This window comes from Barbatula barbatula (assembly GCF_947034865.1).
Source record: "Barbatula barbatula genome assembly, chromosome: 1".
Classification (NCBI taxonomy): domain Eukaryota; kingdom Metazoa; phylum Chordata; class Actinopteri; order Cypriniformes; family Nemacheilidae; genus Barbatula; species Barbatula barbatula.
Window position 1 is genome coordinate 4,297,505 of NC_136766.1, and position 18,520 is coordinate 4,316,024.

The 18,520-nt window shown below is 41.6% G+C and overlaps 3 protein-coding genes across 3 annotated transcripts; all 3 read right to left on the bottom strand.

The window, feature by feature from the left end:
- Window positions 1–6,062: 6,062 nt before the first annotated feature.
- Window positions 6,063–8,389, bottom strand: LOC306896938 (zona pellucida sperm-binding protein 3-like). The gene is made up of 8 exons (XM_079461341.1): window positions 7,713–8,389; window positions 7,523–7,644; window positions 7,328–7,431; window positions 7,069–7,246; window positions 6,882–6,999; window positions 6,735–6,820; window positions 6,571–6,659; window positions 6,063–6,491 (listed from the first exon to the last, which is right to left on the bottom strand). Exons 1-8 carry the CDS (start codon window positions 8,289–8,291, stop codon window positions 6,424–6,426), a joined length of 1,344 nt encoding a protein of 447 aa, XP_079317467.1. The 5' UTR covers window positions 8,292–8,389; the 3' UTR covers window positions 6,063–6,423.
- A 2,208-nt stretch (window positions 8,390–10,597) lies between these two features.
- On the bottom strand, window positions 10,598–13,100 carry LOC306896875 (zona pellucida sperm-binding protein 3-like). Its single transcript, XM_079461202.1, has 8 exons — window positions 12,336–13,100; window positions 12,146–12,267; window positions 11,951–12,054; window positions 11,698–11,875; window positions 11,511–11,628; window positions 11,364–11,449; window positions 11,201–11,289; window positions 10,598–11,118 (listed from the first exon to the last, which is right to left on the bottom strand). The coding sequence occupies exons 1-8, from the start codon at window positions 12,912–12,914 to the stop codon at window positions 11,048–11,050; spliced, it is 1,347 nt and encodes a 448-aa protein (XP_079317328.1). The 5' UTR covers window positions 12,915–13,100; the 3' UTR covers window positions 10,598–11,047.
- Window positions 13,101–15,634: 2,534 nt separating this feature from the next.
- LOC306897014 (zona pellucida sperm-binding protein 3-like) lies at window positions 15,635–17,899 on the bottom strand. Its single transcript, XM_079461461.1, has 8 exons — window positions 17,226–17,899; window positions 17,036–17,157; window positions 16,841–16,944; window positions 16,587–16,764; window positions 16,400–16,517; window positions 16,244–16,329; window positions 16,083–16,171; window positions 15,635–16,003 (listed from the first exon to the last, which is right to left on the bottom strand). The coding sequence occupies exons 1-8, from the start codon at window positions 17,802–17,804 to the stop codon at window positions 15,936–15,938; spliced, it is 1,344 nt and encodes a 447-aa protein (XP_079317587.1). The 5' UTR covers window positions 17,805–17,899; the 3' UTR covers window positions 15,635–15,935.
- Between the last annotated feature and the right edge of the window lie 621 nt (window positions 17,900–18,520).

The following is an 18,520-nucleotide window of genomic DNA, read 5'->3' on the forward strand; positions in this document are numbered from 1 at the left end:
TCAGTTGGGTTGTTTTGATTGACGTTATAGTTCCCCCAAAAATGAAAATTCTGTAATCATTTACTCACCCTTTTGTCATTTTAAACCTTTATGACTATCTTTCTTCCGCAGAACACAAGAAGATATTTTGAAGAAAGTTGGAAAGCGAAGAGTACTGGCACCCATTCACTTCTATAGCAAGGTCACAAAACCAATGCAAGTGAATGGGGTCCAGTTAACAAAATCTTCATTTGTCATACAGGTTTGAAATGACAAGAGGGTGAGTAAATGATGACAGAATTGAGATTTTTAGGTGAACTATCACTTTGAGTAATAATAATAAAAACAAACATCTAACTAACACAGCAAAAACGGAGTTATCTGGTTAACGTTGCTGATAAAAAATGTGAATGTATAATAAAAATGGTATTGATTTATTGTCATCTGAGACTTTTGTATCCCAGTGTAGTGAAGCCCACAGTTTAAAAGCAAATATGTTTATAACTGATATACTGTAACAGACGTTTTTGACCCATTTTTCGAGAAAACTGATCGCAGCTCAGAACGCATGAAACTGAATAAATAAAGATGAATTCACTCCTATAACGTTATCACAGCACATTATAGAGCACTCATCACTATCCTACATCATGCCTGTCCTTTGACCCACACTTTGAAATATGATTTGCACGCCGGCTTTTTGAAATCTCTGCGTTTATGAGTTCGAACATGAAACCCGCAGACTGTTGCAGAGAGCCAACGCTTGTACAGATGGTGCGTTTGAATCTGGATCCAAAACAGTCCATTGTGAAGGCGTGTTGTGCGTCGAGCTTTGCAAGGATTTAATCAGCTTACGTTTGTTGAATTTTCACATGGCCGTGTGTTTTGACGCGTCGTCGCTTTCTTCGGTACGAGTGTGTGACTTGATGCGTCTCATGACCGTCTGCTTTGTGCACCTCAGTTCCCAGACAAATCTTGAGGATTACAAGCTGAACCTCCCACCCTTTCAATACATATGTGGTAGCACAGAACCTGAACTTTCGATTTACTCAGGGCCTGCTCTGTCTCTGAGAAAGCCGCAGTTTTTGTGTGGTCCTGCAGCCAGGTAGTAGGGCCGTGGGAACCAGAGCAGAGATTTCATGAAGGCTTTGACTCCTGCGTCTCTAGAGACGGTTTTAAAGGGAAGCGTTCAGGTCAAACGCATCCCACGGATTGAAAAATTTGCTGTGTTTAAGTGCGGTTGGTTGTTTTAGCGGCGTATGGGTTATGGTGTGTGTTTTGACGTGTGATATTGAGTTATTGTGATGGTTTAGCGTTCGTGTCTATAGGGGTCCGGCTAAAACGTACTCATTTGCACTTTGTGAAGCTCGTCTATTAACTTATTGTGCCTTGTAAAGGGTTTTGAAGGCCTACAGTGAAATAAAAAAAAGGTTTTAAGAGCTAAAAGCAGTAAAAGGGTGTTGTGGTGATTCGTATATGCAAGGGGTGTTGGAAGCAAGAACTCAAAATAAGATATTTTGAAGAATGTTGTTAACCGGTATCCATTCATTTACACTGGTTTCTTGTCCATACAATATAGTGAACGGGTGCCGGCGTTGTTAGGTTACCAACTTTCTTCTGCAGAAGAAATAATCAGTTTTGGAATGAGAAGAGGGTGAGTAAACAACGACAGGATTTACATTTTTGGGTGAACTATCCCCTTAATATTGGCATGATGGACTTTGTAATGCTTTTTCTTGGCATCATCAAAACCCCAAATATTTTAAGGCTTCTTCAACTGGATTTTGTCTTCTATATTGTCATGCTTTTATCACCATCCCTTTCATGCCAGACATACCTCAGAGACTGATGTCATCTTCTTTACCATCTCAGGCGCATTATCTATCGTGCACGTTTTGAAGACGTTGATCACAGAGATGTTGTCTCACACACGTACGGTCATGTCTACACATAGAGTGAGCAAACAAAAACAGTTTTCTTTGGGGTGTGGAAAAGCAATTATCTTTCCATTAACCTTTATCAGTCTAGTTCATTACCTGTTTGAGCCTGTCATCTTAACACTCGTGTCTGCTGACAGGTTCTATACAGCAGGACTTTTTTCAGCCCCCAGTGTCATGTGTTTTTACTGCTTCAAAGTGATTCTATTGTTTCAGAATTGGTCAGTGGTTTTTCTATGGGAATATTTCAGTGCATGCTGCTCAAATAGTCTCAAAGGTTTTCAGTACCGGGTGGAGATTGTGTTTTGTGGATTGGTCCATAAGAAATAGAAATGTCTGAGATGATGAAGTCAAGACATTTTGGCGCTTTAGTGATGCACTAAAATACTTTATTATGTTAGAAATAACAACTTTAATACAGTTAGTACATTGAAAATGACATTTTACAAACTTTTAGTTAAATGTGTTAAGTGTAGAATATGATTTAATATGATTTTAAGATGAAAAATATTCAAGACTTAAAGCTGGCATTTGCTTTTGCCTCTCTATTGCCAACTCTGTTTGAAATGTAAAATTGCATGTTGTTATCATTTTAAAAACTTAATATCATCTTTAACGCATAAAACGTTCATATCCAATACTGTAAGACACCACTGTTCTGAAATACCTGGCCGTTAGTAAAACGAGATTATGAAGGGATTTAGGAAATGATCTTGTTTAATGCAAACCATTGGATGTTTCTGGTGTAAGAGACAGTCATAAACCTGACATTTTCCCTTCAAAGAGTTTTCTTAGACTAAACAGGGACATTTTCTCAAGCATATTTTTGAAAATAATGTCTGTACTACCACAATTTAACCCCTTAACTGTCAAAGCACTTTTTGAGCCTACACATGAAATCTAAATGTTGGAACTAAAACGGCTGTATCTCATGAATCCTTTGGAATACAGACCTACGGTTGGTCTCATTTGAAATAAGAAAATTAGCAAATTAATGTTTTTGGAGATGAAACATTTTGATATTTAAAAGTGATTTTCAATGGTGGCATTTTTGAATCATAAGGATACCACAGTTGTTAGACAAAGTTTGTGCATGCATAACAGATCAAGTTATTTTGTATTTGTCTCTTTGGGAACTTGAACACAGATTTTCGACACTAAATTAGCATTTGTTCCACTGTCCGTTTTACAACACTGCCTCCTATGACATCATCATTCATGTGCTCTCGTTGTAAATGAGCATCAGTCACAGGGTTTGGTCAAACACACACTTCCCTTTGCCGTTCCCTTTTCCTGTCCTTGCCCTACTACAGCTTTTCCTCGCTCTGTTATTGATCTTTGACCTTCCCATGCTTCCGTGACGCTGTACGATGAATCTCGTCCTACCTCCATATGTTTGTTATATCCTGTTGCATTGGTAAGAAAAGCAATAGTTGCAGAATACAAATGTTTATAATAGCTACAATCACTTAATGTTATAATATCATGTGTATTTGACATATACACATTAAACCTCTTTGTTATTTAGAAATCGCTTTTTTTGTGCATGCTTAAAGATTTGAGACCACAGTACACGTGGGCATACAAAGCTGTTCGTTAGCACCTTGGCTTACTGTCTAATCTGTTGACATTGCTGCTATTTGTCTAGTATCCCTTGGACGTAATATAACATGTGTTTGAGTGTATATTTTTATCCAGCGCAAGACAAGCTCCTTAGTCACACTGTATGTACTAGTGTTGTAGTCAAGACCACCAAAACCGAGACCAGAGGTTGTCGAAACCAAGACAAGACCAAGACTTTAAGGGGCAAGATCAAGGCAGGCCAAGACCGAGTCGAGACCAAGACCAGCACTCCCAAAATTCATCCAAAAGATCCACAAAACACTATAAAGACATAATAAAATAATACTAGAAGTAACTCGGGTGATTTACTGTGCAGACATTTGTAGGATGTTTTATTTTCCATGTTTTATCACCCACCCACTGTAATGTAACATTAACATTTTTGTGCAGGTACAAATTCCACCAACTAAACATAAAAAACGGTAAATAGCAAAGATAAATTTAAGTACGTGACTTGATTAATTAATTGGTTTATCTAATCAATAACAACATAGCTTGTGTTGCGCAGAAATGCACAAAAGTTCAGATTTGTTCTAGATTAGTTTGGGACTAGCCAAAATACTAAAAATTGTTTGTGTCTAAAATTTAAGTCACCTTTTAATGTTAAATATTTATACAAAATCAATATCACATCAGATGTTATAAATAAAGAACAAGAACACTAGTTAACACATTTAGCTCTTCATGAGCTACATGAGTCTCGGGAGCTCCACATCTAGGCTTTCCTCATTTTATCTGCAAAATTACAAAGCTCAAAATTCAATGTCAACCAAGAGATTGTCTTTAACAGAATTCACTTTAAGGACTACAGCAAACAGTTGGATTCGGACTACAGACCCCGAGTTTTTGAATAACCTCCGCCCAATGGAAGATGCAAAAAAGGGGCGAGGCCTTCCTTAGAGAAGAGGAAGGGCAGCTGGAGTGGTGTTTGGTTATCAGAGATTGTAAACATTTAACTGAGCTACGTGCTTAATTTCTTTCACTTTTATCACGGGCCTGTTCTGTGTAATACACTGATATTGTGTGTGCGCGCCAATACCTCTAAAAAACGTATACGAAATAATGTTTTATTAACAAAGTTCGGGAGGAGACAGAGCATATAATCAAGCCCAGCTGATCTGAATTAGCAAACATGGCTTCTACCCTATCAGCTCAAGCGAGCTATCCTATAAATATCATCTGCGTCATCTGATGACTTTCAGGCTGTTTGAGCCGGAAGCAGACCCCTTGCCCGTATCTGTCCCTCCTTATTCTGAGCTGATCTTCAACTAAAAAACCCTCTCAACTCCATTATCCAAGCTGTCTCCCCAGTGCCCTCGAATCCTACCTGACAGCATGGAGGAACTTTAAAACTTCACCTCGTTTACGATATCCCCTTCCCCGATTTTTACATTTAGGCATATGGCAGACGCTTTTATCCAAATAGGACATACGTAACTGCAATCCCCTGGGATCGAACCCACAACCTTGCATTGTAAGCGCAATGCTCTTACCACTGAGCTACAGGAAAGTCTATTTTCTCTTCTCACCATGAATAATAGCTAGCTCAATTAAAGGCTGAATGGAGTTAAATTATTCCGCAAGCTCATTTTCAATGCACCCTTCCCAGTCATAGCCAGCTTCCAAGCTCAGTTATTCAGAGAGCCCAATCTGCCTGGCCATACGCAAGGCAACCCATAACTCTAGAATTATTGACCAAATGCGTTTCCACCCTCCGCAAAGGAAATCACTACACACGATGCAATGTTCATCCTGACATTCTTCGGCTTTCTCAGAAGTTCAGATATCAAGCCCCACATCCAAATTCGAGCCCACAATCCAGCAGACCTATCAGTACTCTATTCAGAAACAAACAATTTTACAAAGACTGATCAGGCCAAGAGAGGCCACTTCATCTGTTTTTTTTAAATATCCAGACCCCAATTCAACCTTAAAGACCGCAGGCCAAATCGTCATCTGACCCCATCTTCGTCAATGACTAACCACCCTGCCACGTTTCTGGTTCTAAAAACAGCTAGAAGCAGTTTTTCTCTCTGATCCGGTATCCCCTCAGACCGCTTTTCTAGCCATTTCTTCCACATAGATGGAAGGGCCCATCACAGCCTCAGATTTAAGCGCTTGGCTGATGGTCTGCAGAGGCTTTCAAAAGTTACATCCGGTCAGACTGCTCCCTCAGAGAAGCCCACATAAATTATACTGGTTAGGACCTGCATAACAACACGTCGATTAGTAGTATGAACAAACGGTCCAAAAAAAGTTACAATTCCTAACAAAGATTGACGTTTGCACATGAACTAGCAGAGTGTGTTACACTTTGATTTGCACATGTTTTGAAGTTAACGCCATTGCCTTTTAGCCATTTAACTGTAACAGTCTATGAATACACGGTCACTGAAATGAGGACAGACCAGTCACAACCGCCTTTTTTCTGCTGCTACCTATACCCCAAGTGGGGAATAAATCATGACAGACTAGGTCAACTTTACCAAGCGGAGCGTTTTCTGGAAACCAGAAAAAGCCTTTGTGAGAGGGACAGCAGTGAATACTTGAAATTGAAAGCATTGTGAACATCTATTAAACACCCAAAAAGAACAGCTGCTTTAAGATTACAAGCAAAGTTAAGTGAGTATAGTCACCCTCAGTACATAGGAAAGTGTTATGTTGGGCAGGTACAGGCATTTTTTGACCTACCATGCACTAACAATAATTTTAGAGATATTTACTAACAAGATTATCCAAATTACCACTCAAGGTAGAGTGACATCAGAATCATAAAATGGCAACCATGTAAATGAGATGTGCAAGACCTCTTGAAGGACGACCACTTAGACCTTGTATAAATAACAGGAGTTTATTCATCACTTGACGTCATAGCCTTTTCAAGTTACAGTCGTCCGAAGCCAAATTCTTTCACATTGAGGGGCCCAACAGATGCTTGCTCCCACTGTAGATCTAAGAACAGACAAGTAGTGAGAAACTTCAAAGACCATGATCAGAATCATTTGTAGTTCGTTCATGTGTTAAACCATACCTTTAAGAACCTGATCGCTTGCCCTACTGCTGCTACAGGTTGAGTCACAGCAGCCACACACCTGATCAGATTCATCTGCAGACATCCACCTGCCAAACAAAGACACATATCCAATGATAAACATCACCGTACTCAACCAGTGACAGCTATTTGGGGGAACATACCCATTAGGGGAGAACGAGCAAGCCTTCTGCTCAGGATTTGTTGGAGTGGCTACAGGAATCGCCTTCAAGATGCATGTGATGTAGACCTGCAAAGACAACAGGGTTCAGGTTTCCAAAACGTGCACTATAATGTACGCAAATACATACCAGCCCACTGTTTACTTGCTGGAACCTAAAAGCCTCCAGCTGGAACTGTAGCTTATCAATTTGAGTCCGAGGCAGGTAGCGAGAGCTTGAGCCGGTAAACTTTGCATCAACCAGGCACCTGGTCAAACAACAAGTTAAACAACCTGCAATACTTCTAGGATAGGCTGCATAAATGGGCATGTCTTACCCATTATTCTCAATGAAGGAGTATTTGGGGGCGGAGTTTACATCAGAGGACGCAGTGGCTATGCAACTGTCCACGAACACACGGACAGGTACATGGTTGTATGTCTTCACAGAGGCCTCAATATTAACAATGTCACCCAGGAAGTACTGGTTTGAAGGTCTCTCAAACTGCCACTCATCTGTTTGAAGGAAAAACTAGACAAGGTCTACAAAATCAAGTTGACACTACTTTAAAAGCTAAAGCTGTATATAATACAAACCAGTCATTAGCTTTAGAGAGAAGACCAACTGCTCTTCTGCAACCATAGTAGCTGCATATGGTACCCAAGTGGGCACAAGTGCATTGCTGCTCACATTATGGATTCTGTAGATTGTAGAAAAAGTTGGTCACCACAAACTGCCAAATCCTTTACTACACGCATGAATATACAGCCATCTTGAACTCCGAACCTTACCTTGGATAGTGACACTCAATACTGACCACAGCAGCACTACTCCTGGCAATAGGAACACCATTTGAAACCACTTGGGGAGAGTAGGCCAGGGTAAAGGCATAAACAAGCTCATCTTCAGTCACCTAAAGAAACAGGAATGTTACTTTATTCAGAACTGAAACACTTTTGGTAAGAGGATTAGTCTTATTACCGTTAACACGCTCCCACATCCATGCAGTTCTGATTCAAAGATGAGCACTCGAGCATTATCGTCCTGCCCTGTTGGTCCACAGCCTCCCAGTGCAAAATCAGAAGCCAAGAGTAGATTTCCAGTCCCAAAGAAGTCCTCCATCACTTCCACATACACAAAGTTCTCACCGCACTGAGCCCCTACACTATTGGGTGAAATAGGTTGCCGCAGCTCAAAAGGAATCTCTGGCTGTACCGGTTCTTCTGGCAGTCTCGGAAAGGTCCACGTCAGTTTTTCCATCGGGCCCTGCAAAAGCTGTTTAGACTGAACACCAACAGGATCTTGACCGGGCCCTCCACCAGCCATACCAGGGGTCTGCATTGAAAACTGAGAAGGAAATCTCTGTGGCACAAGCATGGGGTTGTTTGTTTGGGGAAACAAGGGCGTCCTGGTTTCACTCTGCAGAGGAACTTGCATTTGTGACTGCTGCCTAAATGTATGAGGGTTCTGCGTTTGAGCTGATCTTCCTCGCCATTGTGCATCAGACAAGCCGAACGCCAGAACAAGCACCAAACCAAATGCAACTTTCCACATCCCCATGATTGCTAAACTTGTGTTTCCATGAAAGATTTAGAACCCAGCATCAAAATTTATACATCTGAAAATCTGAATTGCTCCGCCTGTTTAGTGATTAGCGTAATGCTTCTCTAGACATGTTGATTTACCTAACCACCTTGCAACAGGTGGATGTTGTTGGACAATTATTACGCAGATGGAAATCAGGATGTGTGTTCTCGTATTAAAAGCTATAGTAGTGCATATTTTAATTAAACCTGTCAAGTTAAAACACAACCAACCGTAAAGAATTGCTGCACTTGTTTTTTTGTACTTTTTATGGATTCAGACACATAGCCAAACACAGATTTATACTGTACAAATGATCTAAAATAATAAAGCCTAATAAACAAACAGATTTCTTCAGTTTATTGTGATTTTATCCTTTTTCTTCCCATTTCAATTGTATTGTGATTAGAATGCGTGTACAAATCTAGAATGTGTGCTTCTGTGTTGAACTTCAGTCAGCATAACCTATATTATATGCTGGACAGCACAGAGACAAAATGGCACTGTTTGCATCTCATGAGACACTTTATGAATTCTTATAACAAGTAATGTCACTCACATTCTAAAAAGATAGAAATAAGTGCAAACAAACACAACAAACTCTAACTGAGCAGGACATCCGCTTCCAAAGATGCTTGAACAAGGCAGAACTGTACAGACTCTTTGCCTTCATGCACACCAAAGCTCCATCACCAAGATCCTCCATGCAGCAAAAAGCTGACGACAAACCTGCCTCAGCTACCAGTTCTTCTTCCTACGCCCGAAGTGGGTCGACAACCAACGGCAAGAGGCTAGGCACTTCACCGGCAGGTCGACGCCACAGGCTTTCTGTAAGTCATGGGTACGCCCCCAACAAATAAGCCACAGGCACCCAGCAGCTGCCCCTTCCAACAGCTTTTCAGTGCAGAGATCACAGCGGTGCCACCTCAACAGCAGTCCCTCTCAGCCACCCCTACAGTGCAAGCATGCCTCCACCAGCCGTCCCAGCCCACATGTATTCTTTCCCCTCCACAAGTTCATGGCTAGCGGCGCCATCATCAGCCACCGACGAGAGGTCATTTCAGCAAATAAGCCATGGCCCGGCTTACAGCTTCCCTTCTCTCCTGCAAACTCACGGTCAAGCTCCCTTCCCACAAACTCATGGATTTTTCCCTTCCCCTTGGCCCCCGCCCCTAACGGCGGGTTTAGCATTACACTGCATCCGGCAGCAGCTCAGGCGGCCGTGGTCCTCCCCATCTGCACGCTGACTCTGGCCCGTCCCCAATTTTAACTGGCCACAGCAGCAGCCATGTCGGTCCCGAACAACGCCTCGGTCCTGGAACCATCACCCTTGTCCGTCAGCACCAGGACACAGATTTTGGGAGAAGTTTAGGCTATTTGCGCTGGAAGCAGACCCCTTGCCAACACCTGTCCCTCCTTATTCTGAGCTGATCTTTTACTAAACCACCTTCTTAAAACCCTGCTATACACCTCTCTCAACTCCATCAACCAAGCCATCTCACCCAGGACCCTCCAAACCAGACAGCATGCAGGAACTTTAAAACTTTTCACCTCGTTTAGAATATCCCCTTCCCCCGATTTTCTCTTCTCACCATGACCTCATTCATATCTTATCTCAATATTGCCAAGAATCTTCAAGCTAGCTGAATTAAAGGCTATCTGAGTGGAGTTCAAATTTTTCACAAGGTCATTTTCAATGCACCCTCCTCTGCCATAGCCAGCTCCCAAGCTCAAAGGTATTCAGAGAGCCCAACCTGCCCGCCCAGACGCAAGGCAACCCATAACTAGAATTATTGACAAAATGCATTTCCACCCTCCGCAAAGGATATCAATCTATGCTCACTCACCCTGCCACACGTTTCTTGTTTCAAAAACACCAAAGAGCCGTTTTGCTCTGACCCAGCCTACCCTCAAACAACATTTCCAGCCATTCCTTTGGCATAGGTGCGGCAACTACGGCACACTCACAGCCTCAGATTCAAGCACTCGGAGAGGTTTTCAAAAGTTACAGCCGATCAAGTAGCTCCCTCATAACCAGTATCATTGAGCACCAACCCTTCAAGAAACTAGAAGTTCCACATATTAACGAGTGTTATTAGTGTGAATATAACCAGTCGGACACGGTATCATTTCCCTTGCTGGAAGAAAACTCACAATCTCTAACAGATCTGCTGGTGCATGGGCAAACATCAAGCTGTAACACGTTGACCAGTCACATTTTTTGAACTGAAGTTAACACCATTGTTACGGTTTACAACTAAAAGCCAAAGCCTAAGCCAGGAATAAATTATGACAGACTAGGTCAACTTGAGCGCTTCGGGAAGATGGACTTTCTAGATACAAGTCTTTATTAGAAGAGACAGGTGAACAATAGACTTGAAATTTATAGCGTTGTAAACTAGTTAGACAGCCATTAGTAAACACCCAAAAAGAACAGCCGCTTTAAGATTACAACCAAAGTTTAGTGCTTCTACAGTTCACCCACAGGAAAGTGTCATTTTGGGCAGGTACAGGCTTTTTTGGACCTACCATGCACTACTTAGCAAAAAGCTGTAAAATTATTGTAACAAGATTATCCAAATTAGCACTCAACAAGGTAGAAATGTATGGAGTGACATCAGAAACATAAAATGGCAAACATGTAAATGAGATTTGCAAGACCTCTAGAAGGACGACCACTTAAACCTTGTATAAATAACATTGTTTATTCATCACTTGACTTCATAGCCATTTCAAGTTAGTTGTCCAAAGCCAAATTCTTTCACATTGAGGGGCCCAACAGATGCTTGCTCCCACCGTAGATCTATGGAGAACAGACAAGTAGTGAGAAACTTCCAAGACCATGAACAGAATCATTTGTAGTTAGTCCATGTGTTAAACCATACCTTTAAGAACCTGATCGCTTGCACTACTGCTGCTACAGGTTGAGTCACAGCAGCCACACACCTGATCAGATTCATCTGCAGACATCCACCTACCATACAAAGACATCCTCAATGATAAACGTCACTGTACTGACCCCGTGAAGGCTATTTGGGGGCAACATACCCATTCGGGGAGAACGAGCAAGCCTTCTGTTCAGGATTTGTCGGAGTGGCTACAGGGACCGCCTTCAATATGCATGTGATGTAGACCTGCAAAATCAACAGGGTTCAGGTTTCCAAAACGTGCACTTTAATGTACGCAAATACATACCAGCCCACTGTTTACTTGCTGGAACCTAAAAGCCTCCAGCTGGAACTGCAGCTTATCAAATAGAGTCCTAGGCAGGTAGCGAGAGCTTGAGCCGGTGAACTTTGCATCAACCAAGCACCTGGTCAAACGACAAGTTAAACAACCTGCAATACTTCTAGGATAGGCTGCATGAATGGGCATGTCTTACCCATTATTCTCAATGAAGGAGTATCTGGGGGTGGCGTTCACATCAGGGGACGCAGTGGCTATGCAACTGTCCACAAACACACGGACAGGTACATGGTTGTATGTCTTCACAGAGGCCTCAATATTAACAATGTCTCCCAGGAAGTACTGGTTTGAAGGTCTCTCAAACTGCCATTCATCTGTTTAGAGGGAAAAAAAAGACAAGGTCTACAAAGTTGAAACTACATTTAAAGCTAAAGCTGTTTAATACAAACCAGTCATTAGCTTGAGAGAGAAGACCAAATGCTCTTCTGCAACCATAGTAGCTGCATATGGTACCCAAGTGGGCACAAGTGCATTGCTGCTCACATTATGGATTCTGTACATTGTAGAAAAAGTTGGTCACCACAAACTGCCAAATCCTTTACTACACGCATGAATATACAGCCATCTTGAACTCCGAACCTTACCTTGGATAGTGACACTCAATACTGACCACAGCAGCACTACTCCTGGCAATAGGAACACCATTTGAAACCTCTTGGGGAGAGTAGGCCAGGGTAAAGGCATAAACAAGCTCCTCTTCAGTCACCTAAAGAAACAGGAATGTTACTTTATTCAGAACTGAAACACTTTTGGTAAGATGATCAGTCTTATTACCGTTAACACGCTCCCACATCCATGCAGTTCTGATTCAAAGATGAGCACTCGAGCATTATCGTCCTGCCCTGTTGGTCCACAGCCTCCCAGTGCAAAATCAGAAGCCAAGAGTAGATTTCCAGTCCCAAAGAAGTCCTCCATCACTTCCACATACACAAAGTTCTCACCGCACTGAGCCCCTACACTATTGGGTGAAATAGGGCGCCGCAGCTCAAAAGGAATCTCTGGCTGTACCGGTTCTTCTGGCAGTCTCGGAAAGGTCCACGTCAGTTTTTCCATCGGGCCCTGCAAAAGCTGTTTAGACTGAACACCAACAGGATCTTGCCCGGGCCCTCCACCAGCCATACCAGGGGTCTGCATCGAAAACTGAGAAGGAAATCTCTGTGGCACAAGCATGGGGTTGTTTGTTTGGGGAAACAGGGGAATCCTGGTTTCACTCTGCAGAGGAACTTGCATTTGTGACTGCTGCTTAAATGTATGAGGTTTCGTCATTTGCGCTGATCTTCCTCGCCATTGTGCATCAGACAAGCCAAACGCCAGAACAAGCACCAAACCAAATGCAACTTTCCTCATCCCCATGATTGCTAAACTTGTATTTCCTTTAAGGATTAAGAACCCAGCATCAAAATTTATACATCTGGAAATCCGGATGGCTCCGCCCGCGTAGTGATTAGCGTAATGCTTCTCTAGACTTGTTCATTTACCTAACCACCTTGCAACAGGTGGATGTTGTTGGACATTTATTATGCTGATGGAAATCAGGATGTGGGTTCTTCGTATAGTATTGCATATTTTAAGGTTGCCTGTTGGGCTTGTTATCAGAAGGTTGCCGGTTCAAATCTCAGTGCCAGCAGGTAATGCCTGAAGTGCCCTTGAGCAAGGCATCTTACCCCTGATTGCTCTGCAGTAATGTGCTATTGTAAAAAAAACTACTTGTAAGTCGTTTTGGATAAAAGCCTCTGCCAAATGAATAAATGTAAAATTCTTATAACAAGCAATGTCACTCACCTTCTAAAAAGATTGAATTCAACCTAGTCAGTGCTAATAAACAGTACAAATAACACAATAATATAAAGGAGATTCAATAAATGGATAAGTTTTGTTACCTAAGCAGCCCTCTATCGGCTGAAATTACACTTGTAACTTTGGTGTGCGTGTAGGTTCACAAGCCCCGCCCACTACCTGCTTTATGGCATACGTTTTACTTGTAGCCTGGGGGACGTTAGCGAAAAGCTAACAATAAGACGAAACAATCTAGTTCAAGTCTCCAAACCATCACCATAGCAGAGCCAGCAATAAAACCAAAGAGGAAAAGAGAGAGAGTGATCAAACATGAGCCTGAACACAAATCAATATCTGACGGACTTACACTTGGTGGCGCAAGCTGCAAGAGGCAATGGGTTACAAAACAGATAGAGACCTAGCCTGCCTGCTACTGGATTTGAAAGTTTTAAATGTCAATTTGTTCTTACTGTTCTGTACTTTTGAGATTACTAGTTATTAGGCTGTGTTCAGGTTATTTATTGGTGCACTAATATTGCTGGTTCACGATTTATAATCTTAAAGTAGTCTAGAGATAATCTAATGTTGCCGGTTCTCAATAGGTTACGTAGCATGATCAAGCCTCGTCACAAATTCAGTGTTATTCTTGTCAACAATGACTACAAACCACAATAAATGATGTACAGTCAAAAGTTGTTTTTTTAGTTCTTGCACGTAGACTTATGTGTTGGTATCTATAGTTATTATGCTAGGCACTATACCCATAGCGAGTGAGTGTAAGTTTAGTGATTGCACCTATTACACAAAGCACAACGCCTGATCGCGATGGTTTCCAAAAATGTGTTAGCACTTTAGCTGCTATGTAGCTAGAGTGCTATGGGCTACCAACCAACAACCAGCTGCTACCCCAGAATCTAGTTTGAGCTATTAGTATAGCCCAGTAACATACTCCGCGGAGCCAAAATAGAGCTTTAGTACATGCACAGTTTATGAAGTAACATGATGTAACAGCGGTTTCTGCTAAGTCAACAAATTTACCTGTATTGCCCTGCCCACAGGGAAGCTTATAAAGCTTATATTTACAACACTGATAACAGACAAGACGCTTTTCAACCACATAGGGGAACCATAAGCAAAAGTTCTCTAATGTTGCTTTAACACAAGGTTTACATGGTAGGGCCCTGTTTCATTACAAATCTTGACGTTCATCTGACTTTCTAACACACTCAATGTTACACTGCCAGAAGAGAAACATATGCAGACTTCACAAACTCAAGATGGTTCTTGCTGTTTTTGCAAAAGGTTTTTCAGTGACTGAGTCGTATGAAAACTGGTTTGTATTTGATACTGTACGAGGGGTTTTCTTGGCTCAAAATGAGGCGGAGGTGGTGCCAACCTGATCTTGTACACACAAACACGCACATGGAGGCCTACTGTACCTTTAAGTGGCTAAAACAAACACTTTACATATTTTACATTCTAAAACCTAGATGAACATGACAAGTTATGTAAAATATTTGATTCAACCAAACAGAAATGTTTTTAAACCAAAGCTTTTTATGCATTTCAAACAAGTTTTCAGCCCACAATAGCCAATTAAACAAACCAGTTTTACTAAATGAGCAATGCGTTCTCTTGTGGTTCACAGAGCCCTGAATGATTCAATGATCTTTTAGATTTGCTAGTGATTGAAAAGTTTCAACAGTTTAAAAGAATAGGTTCGGAGTCATTCTAAATACTGACGCACTCACTGTGTAAAGTAAAACACTGAATCAATGAACCAGCTGCACAGCTCAAAACATTACAATGTATGCCACGTTAATTTAAGAACCCTTTTAAGAAAGTTAACGGACTTGAATGCAAAAACAAACGAATCACCTAAACCGCCACAAAAATTACAACACGTAATACAGTACTGCAACCAGTTTTCAACTCCCAAAGAGCGAGCTGCAACAAGCAATGTTTATATGCGTGTTTCCAGCCCATTTTGCTAATGCCACTCAAAACGGTTGATACATTTACTGTAGGAAAGTAACAAAATATCTTCAGAGAACATGAGCTTTAATATCCTAATTGGCATAATGTTGTCCTGTACAATATTTTTGGCTTTTGTCAGAAACAGTCCCCTGCTAAACTGGTTTTGTGGTCCAGAGTAATATTGTAACGCGTTACCTAAATGTTTAAGTGTAGTAATAACTACCCGTTTTTGCAAACTGTTGGCAGTTAGACATTTAAGTCACTGGACATTGGCAGGTGCAGCAAAAAGTTGTCACATCACTACCCTTTAAGATATACTGACGGATTGAAGGAACAATTTGCAGTTTGTTTGAAGTAAAGCACTTGTATATTGTTTACACATTTACCCCTCAGTGTATAGGGATGTCTAATGTTTTACCTCCCATACACATAGAAAAAATATGCACAAGTCCTATAACAAGTACTCTTCTAAATTACCACTCAAGGTAGGAAATGGAGTGACATCAGAATCATAAATGGCAAACATGTAAATGAGATTTGCAAGACCTCTTGAAGGACGACCACTTAAACCTTGTATAAATAACAAGTTTATTCATCACTTGACATCATAGCCATTTCAAGTTAGAATTTGGCTTTGGACGACACTTTCACATTGAGGGGACCAACAGATGCTTGCTCCCACCGTAGATCTATGGAGAACAGACAAGTAGTGAGAAACTTCCAAGACCATGATCAGAATCACTAGTTAGTCCATGTGTTAAATCATACCTTTAAGAACCTGATCGCTTGCAGTACTGGTGCTACAGGTTGAGTCACAGCAGCCACACACCTGATCAGATTCATCTGCAGACATCCACCTGCCAAACAAAGACACATAGCCAATGATAAACATCACCGTACGGACTCAAAGGAAATTTGTGGCAACATACCCATTAGGGGAGAATGAGCAAGCTTTCTGCTCCGTATTTGTTGGAGTGGCTACAGGAACCGCCTTCAAAATGCATGTGATGTAGACCTGCAAAGACAACAGGGTTCAGGTTTAAAAAAAAGTGCACAATGTACTCAAATCTAAGGCAAATACATACCAGCCCACTGTTTACTTGCTGGAACCTAAAAGCCTCCAGCTGGAACTGCAGCTTATCAATTTGAGTCCGAGGCAGGTAGCGAGAGCTTGAGCCGGTGAACTTTGCATCAACCAGGCAGCTGGTCAAACGACAAGTTAAACAACCTGCAATACTTCTAGGATAGGCTGCATAAATGGGCATGTCTTACCCATTATTCTCAATGAAGGAGTATCTGGGGGTGGCGTTCACATCAGGGGACGCAGTGGCTATGCAACTGTCCACAAACACACGGACAGGTACATGGTTGTATGTCTTCACAGAGGCCTCAATATTAACAATGTCTCCAAGGAAGTACTGGTTTGAAGGTCTCTCAAACTGCCACTCATCTGTTTAGAGGGAAAAAAATAGACAAGGTCTACAAAGATGAAACTACATTTAAAGCTAAAGCTGTTTAATACAAACCAGTCATTAGCTTGAGAGAGAAGACCAACCGCTCTTCTGCAACCATAGTAGCTGCATATGGTACCCAAGTGGGCACAAGTGCATTGCTGCTCACATTATGGATTCTGTACATTGTAGAAAAAGTTGGTCACCACAAACTGCCAAATCCTTTACTACACGCATGAATATACAGCCATCTTGAACTCCGAACCTTACCTTGGATAGTGACACTCAATACTGACCACAGCAGCACTACTCCTGGCAATAGGAACACCATTTGAAACCTCTTGGGGAGAGTAGGCCAGGGTAAAGGCATAAACAAGCTCCTCTTCAGTCACCTAAAGAAACAGGAATGTTACTTTATTCAGAACTGAAACACTTTTGGTAAGAGGATCAGTCTTATTACCGTTAACACGCTCCCACATCCATGCAGTTCTGATTCAAAGATGAGCACTCGAGCATTATCGTCCTGCCCTGTTGGTCCACAGCCTCCCAGTGCAAAATCAGAAGCCAAGAGTAGATTTCCAGTCCCAAAGAAGTCCTCCATCACTTCCACATACACAAAGTTCTCACCGCACTGAGCCCCTACACTATTGGGTGAAATAGGTTGCCGCAGCTCAAAAGGAATCTCTGGCTGTACCGGTTCTTCTGGCAGTCTCGGAAAGGTCCACGTCAGTTTTTCCATCGGGCCCTGGAAAAGCTGTTTAGACTGAACACCAACAGGATCTTGCCCGGGCCCTCCACCAGCCATACCAGGGGTCTGCATTGAAAACTGAGAAGGAAATCTCTGTGGCACAAGCATGGGGTTGTTTGTTTGGGGAAACAAGGGCGTCCTGGTTTCACTCTGCAGAGGAACTTGCATTTGTGACTGCTGCCCAAATGTATGAGGTTTCGTCATTTGCGCTGATCTTCCTCGCCATTGTGCATCAGACAAGCCGAACGCCAGAACAAGCACCAAACCAAATGCAACTTTCCACATCCCCATGATTACTAAACTTGTGTTTCCATGAAGGACTAAGAACCCAGCATCACAATTTATACATCTGGAAATCCAAATTTCTCCGCATGTGTAGTGATTAGCGTAATGCTTCTCTAGACATGTTCATTTACCTAACCACCTTGCAACAGGTGGATGTTGTTGGACATTTATTACGCTGATGGAAATCAGGATGTGTGTTCTCGTATTAAGAGCTATAGTAGTGCATATTTTAATTAAACCTGTCAAGATAAAACACAACCAACCGTAAATATTTGCTGCACTTGTTTTTGTGTTTCTTGTACTTTTTATGTATTCAGGCAATGTCACTCACCTTGAATTCAACCTAGTAAGTGCAAACAAACAATACCAATGGCACAAGACAACAGATGAAGTTAAAAAATAAAGGAACTAAAGAAAGTTATTTAGTTATAAAAACACTGGAGAATCTTAGTCATAAAATAGAAATAGATGGTTCACATATACATTTGCAAAGTAGAACACAAACACGTTCTCAAAGTAAAAAAAATGTGTTCTTCATGAAACACAGCCAGAATTTATATTTATCCTGTTTTTCTTTTCAGTACAACAAAGAGTAACAAATCTGCATTTTAAAGCTACACAAGAGTGTTTTTCTACCTTCAAATAATCTCTCTAAAATTATTTTAGTGATAGGACAACTCTTAACTGGACAGATTTTGCTGCCGCTGCTACCTAAGCAGCCC

Excerpts from the sequence above, each read along its gene's own strand:
- LOC306896938 (XM_079461341.1), bottom strand. The coding sequence starts at position 8,291 with ATGGGGATGTGGAAAGTTGCATTTGGTTTGGTGCTTGTTCTGGCGTTC. Across the intron at positions 7,645-7,712 it reads GATGTGGGAGCGTGTTAACG|GTGACTGAAGATGAGCTTGT; the intron begins GTAATAAGACTA and ends CTGTTTCTTTAG. Across the intron at positions 6,492-6,570 it reads AAGCGATCAGGTTCTTAAAG|ATCTACAGTGGGAGCAAGCA; the intron begins GTATGGTTTAAC and ends GTCTGTTCTTAG.
- LOC306896875 (XM_079461202.1), bottom strand. The coding sequence starts at position 12,914 with ATGGGGATGAGGAAAGTTGCATTTGGTTTGGTGCTTGTTCTGGCGTTT. Across the intron at positions 12,268-12,335 it reads GATGTGGGAGCGTGTTAACG|GTGACTGAAGAGGAGCTTGT; the intron begins GTAATAAGACTG and ends CTGTTTCTTTAG. Across the intron at positions 11,450-11,510 it reads AGCAAGTAAACAGTGGGCTG|GTCTACATCACATGCATATT; the intron begins GTATGTATTTGC and ends TTGATTTTGCAG.
- LOC306897014 (XM_079461461.1), bottom strand. The coding sequence starts at position 17,804 with ATGGGGATGTGGAAAGTTGCATTTGGTTTGGTGCTTGTTCTGGCGTTC. Across the intron at positions 17,158-17,225 it reads GATGTGGGAGCGTGTTAACG|GTGACTGAAGAGGAGCTTGT; the intron begins GTAATAAGACTG and ends CTGTTTCTTTAG. Across the intron at positions 16,330-16,399 it reads AGCAAGTAAACAGTGGGCTG|GTCTACATCACATGCATTTT; the intron begins GTATGTATTTGC and ends TTGTCTTTGCAG.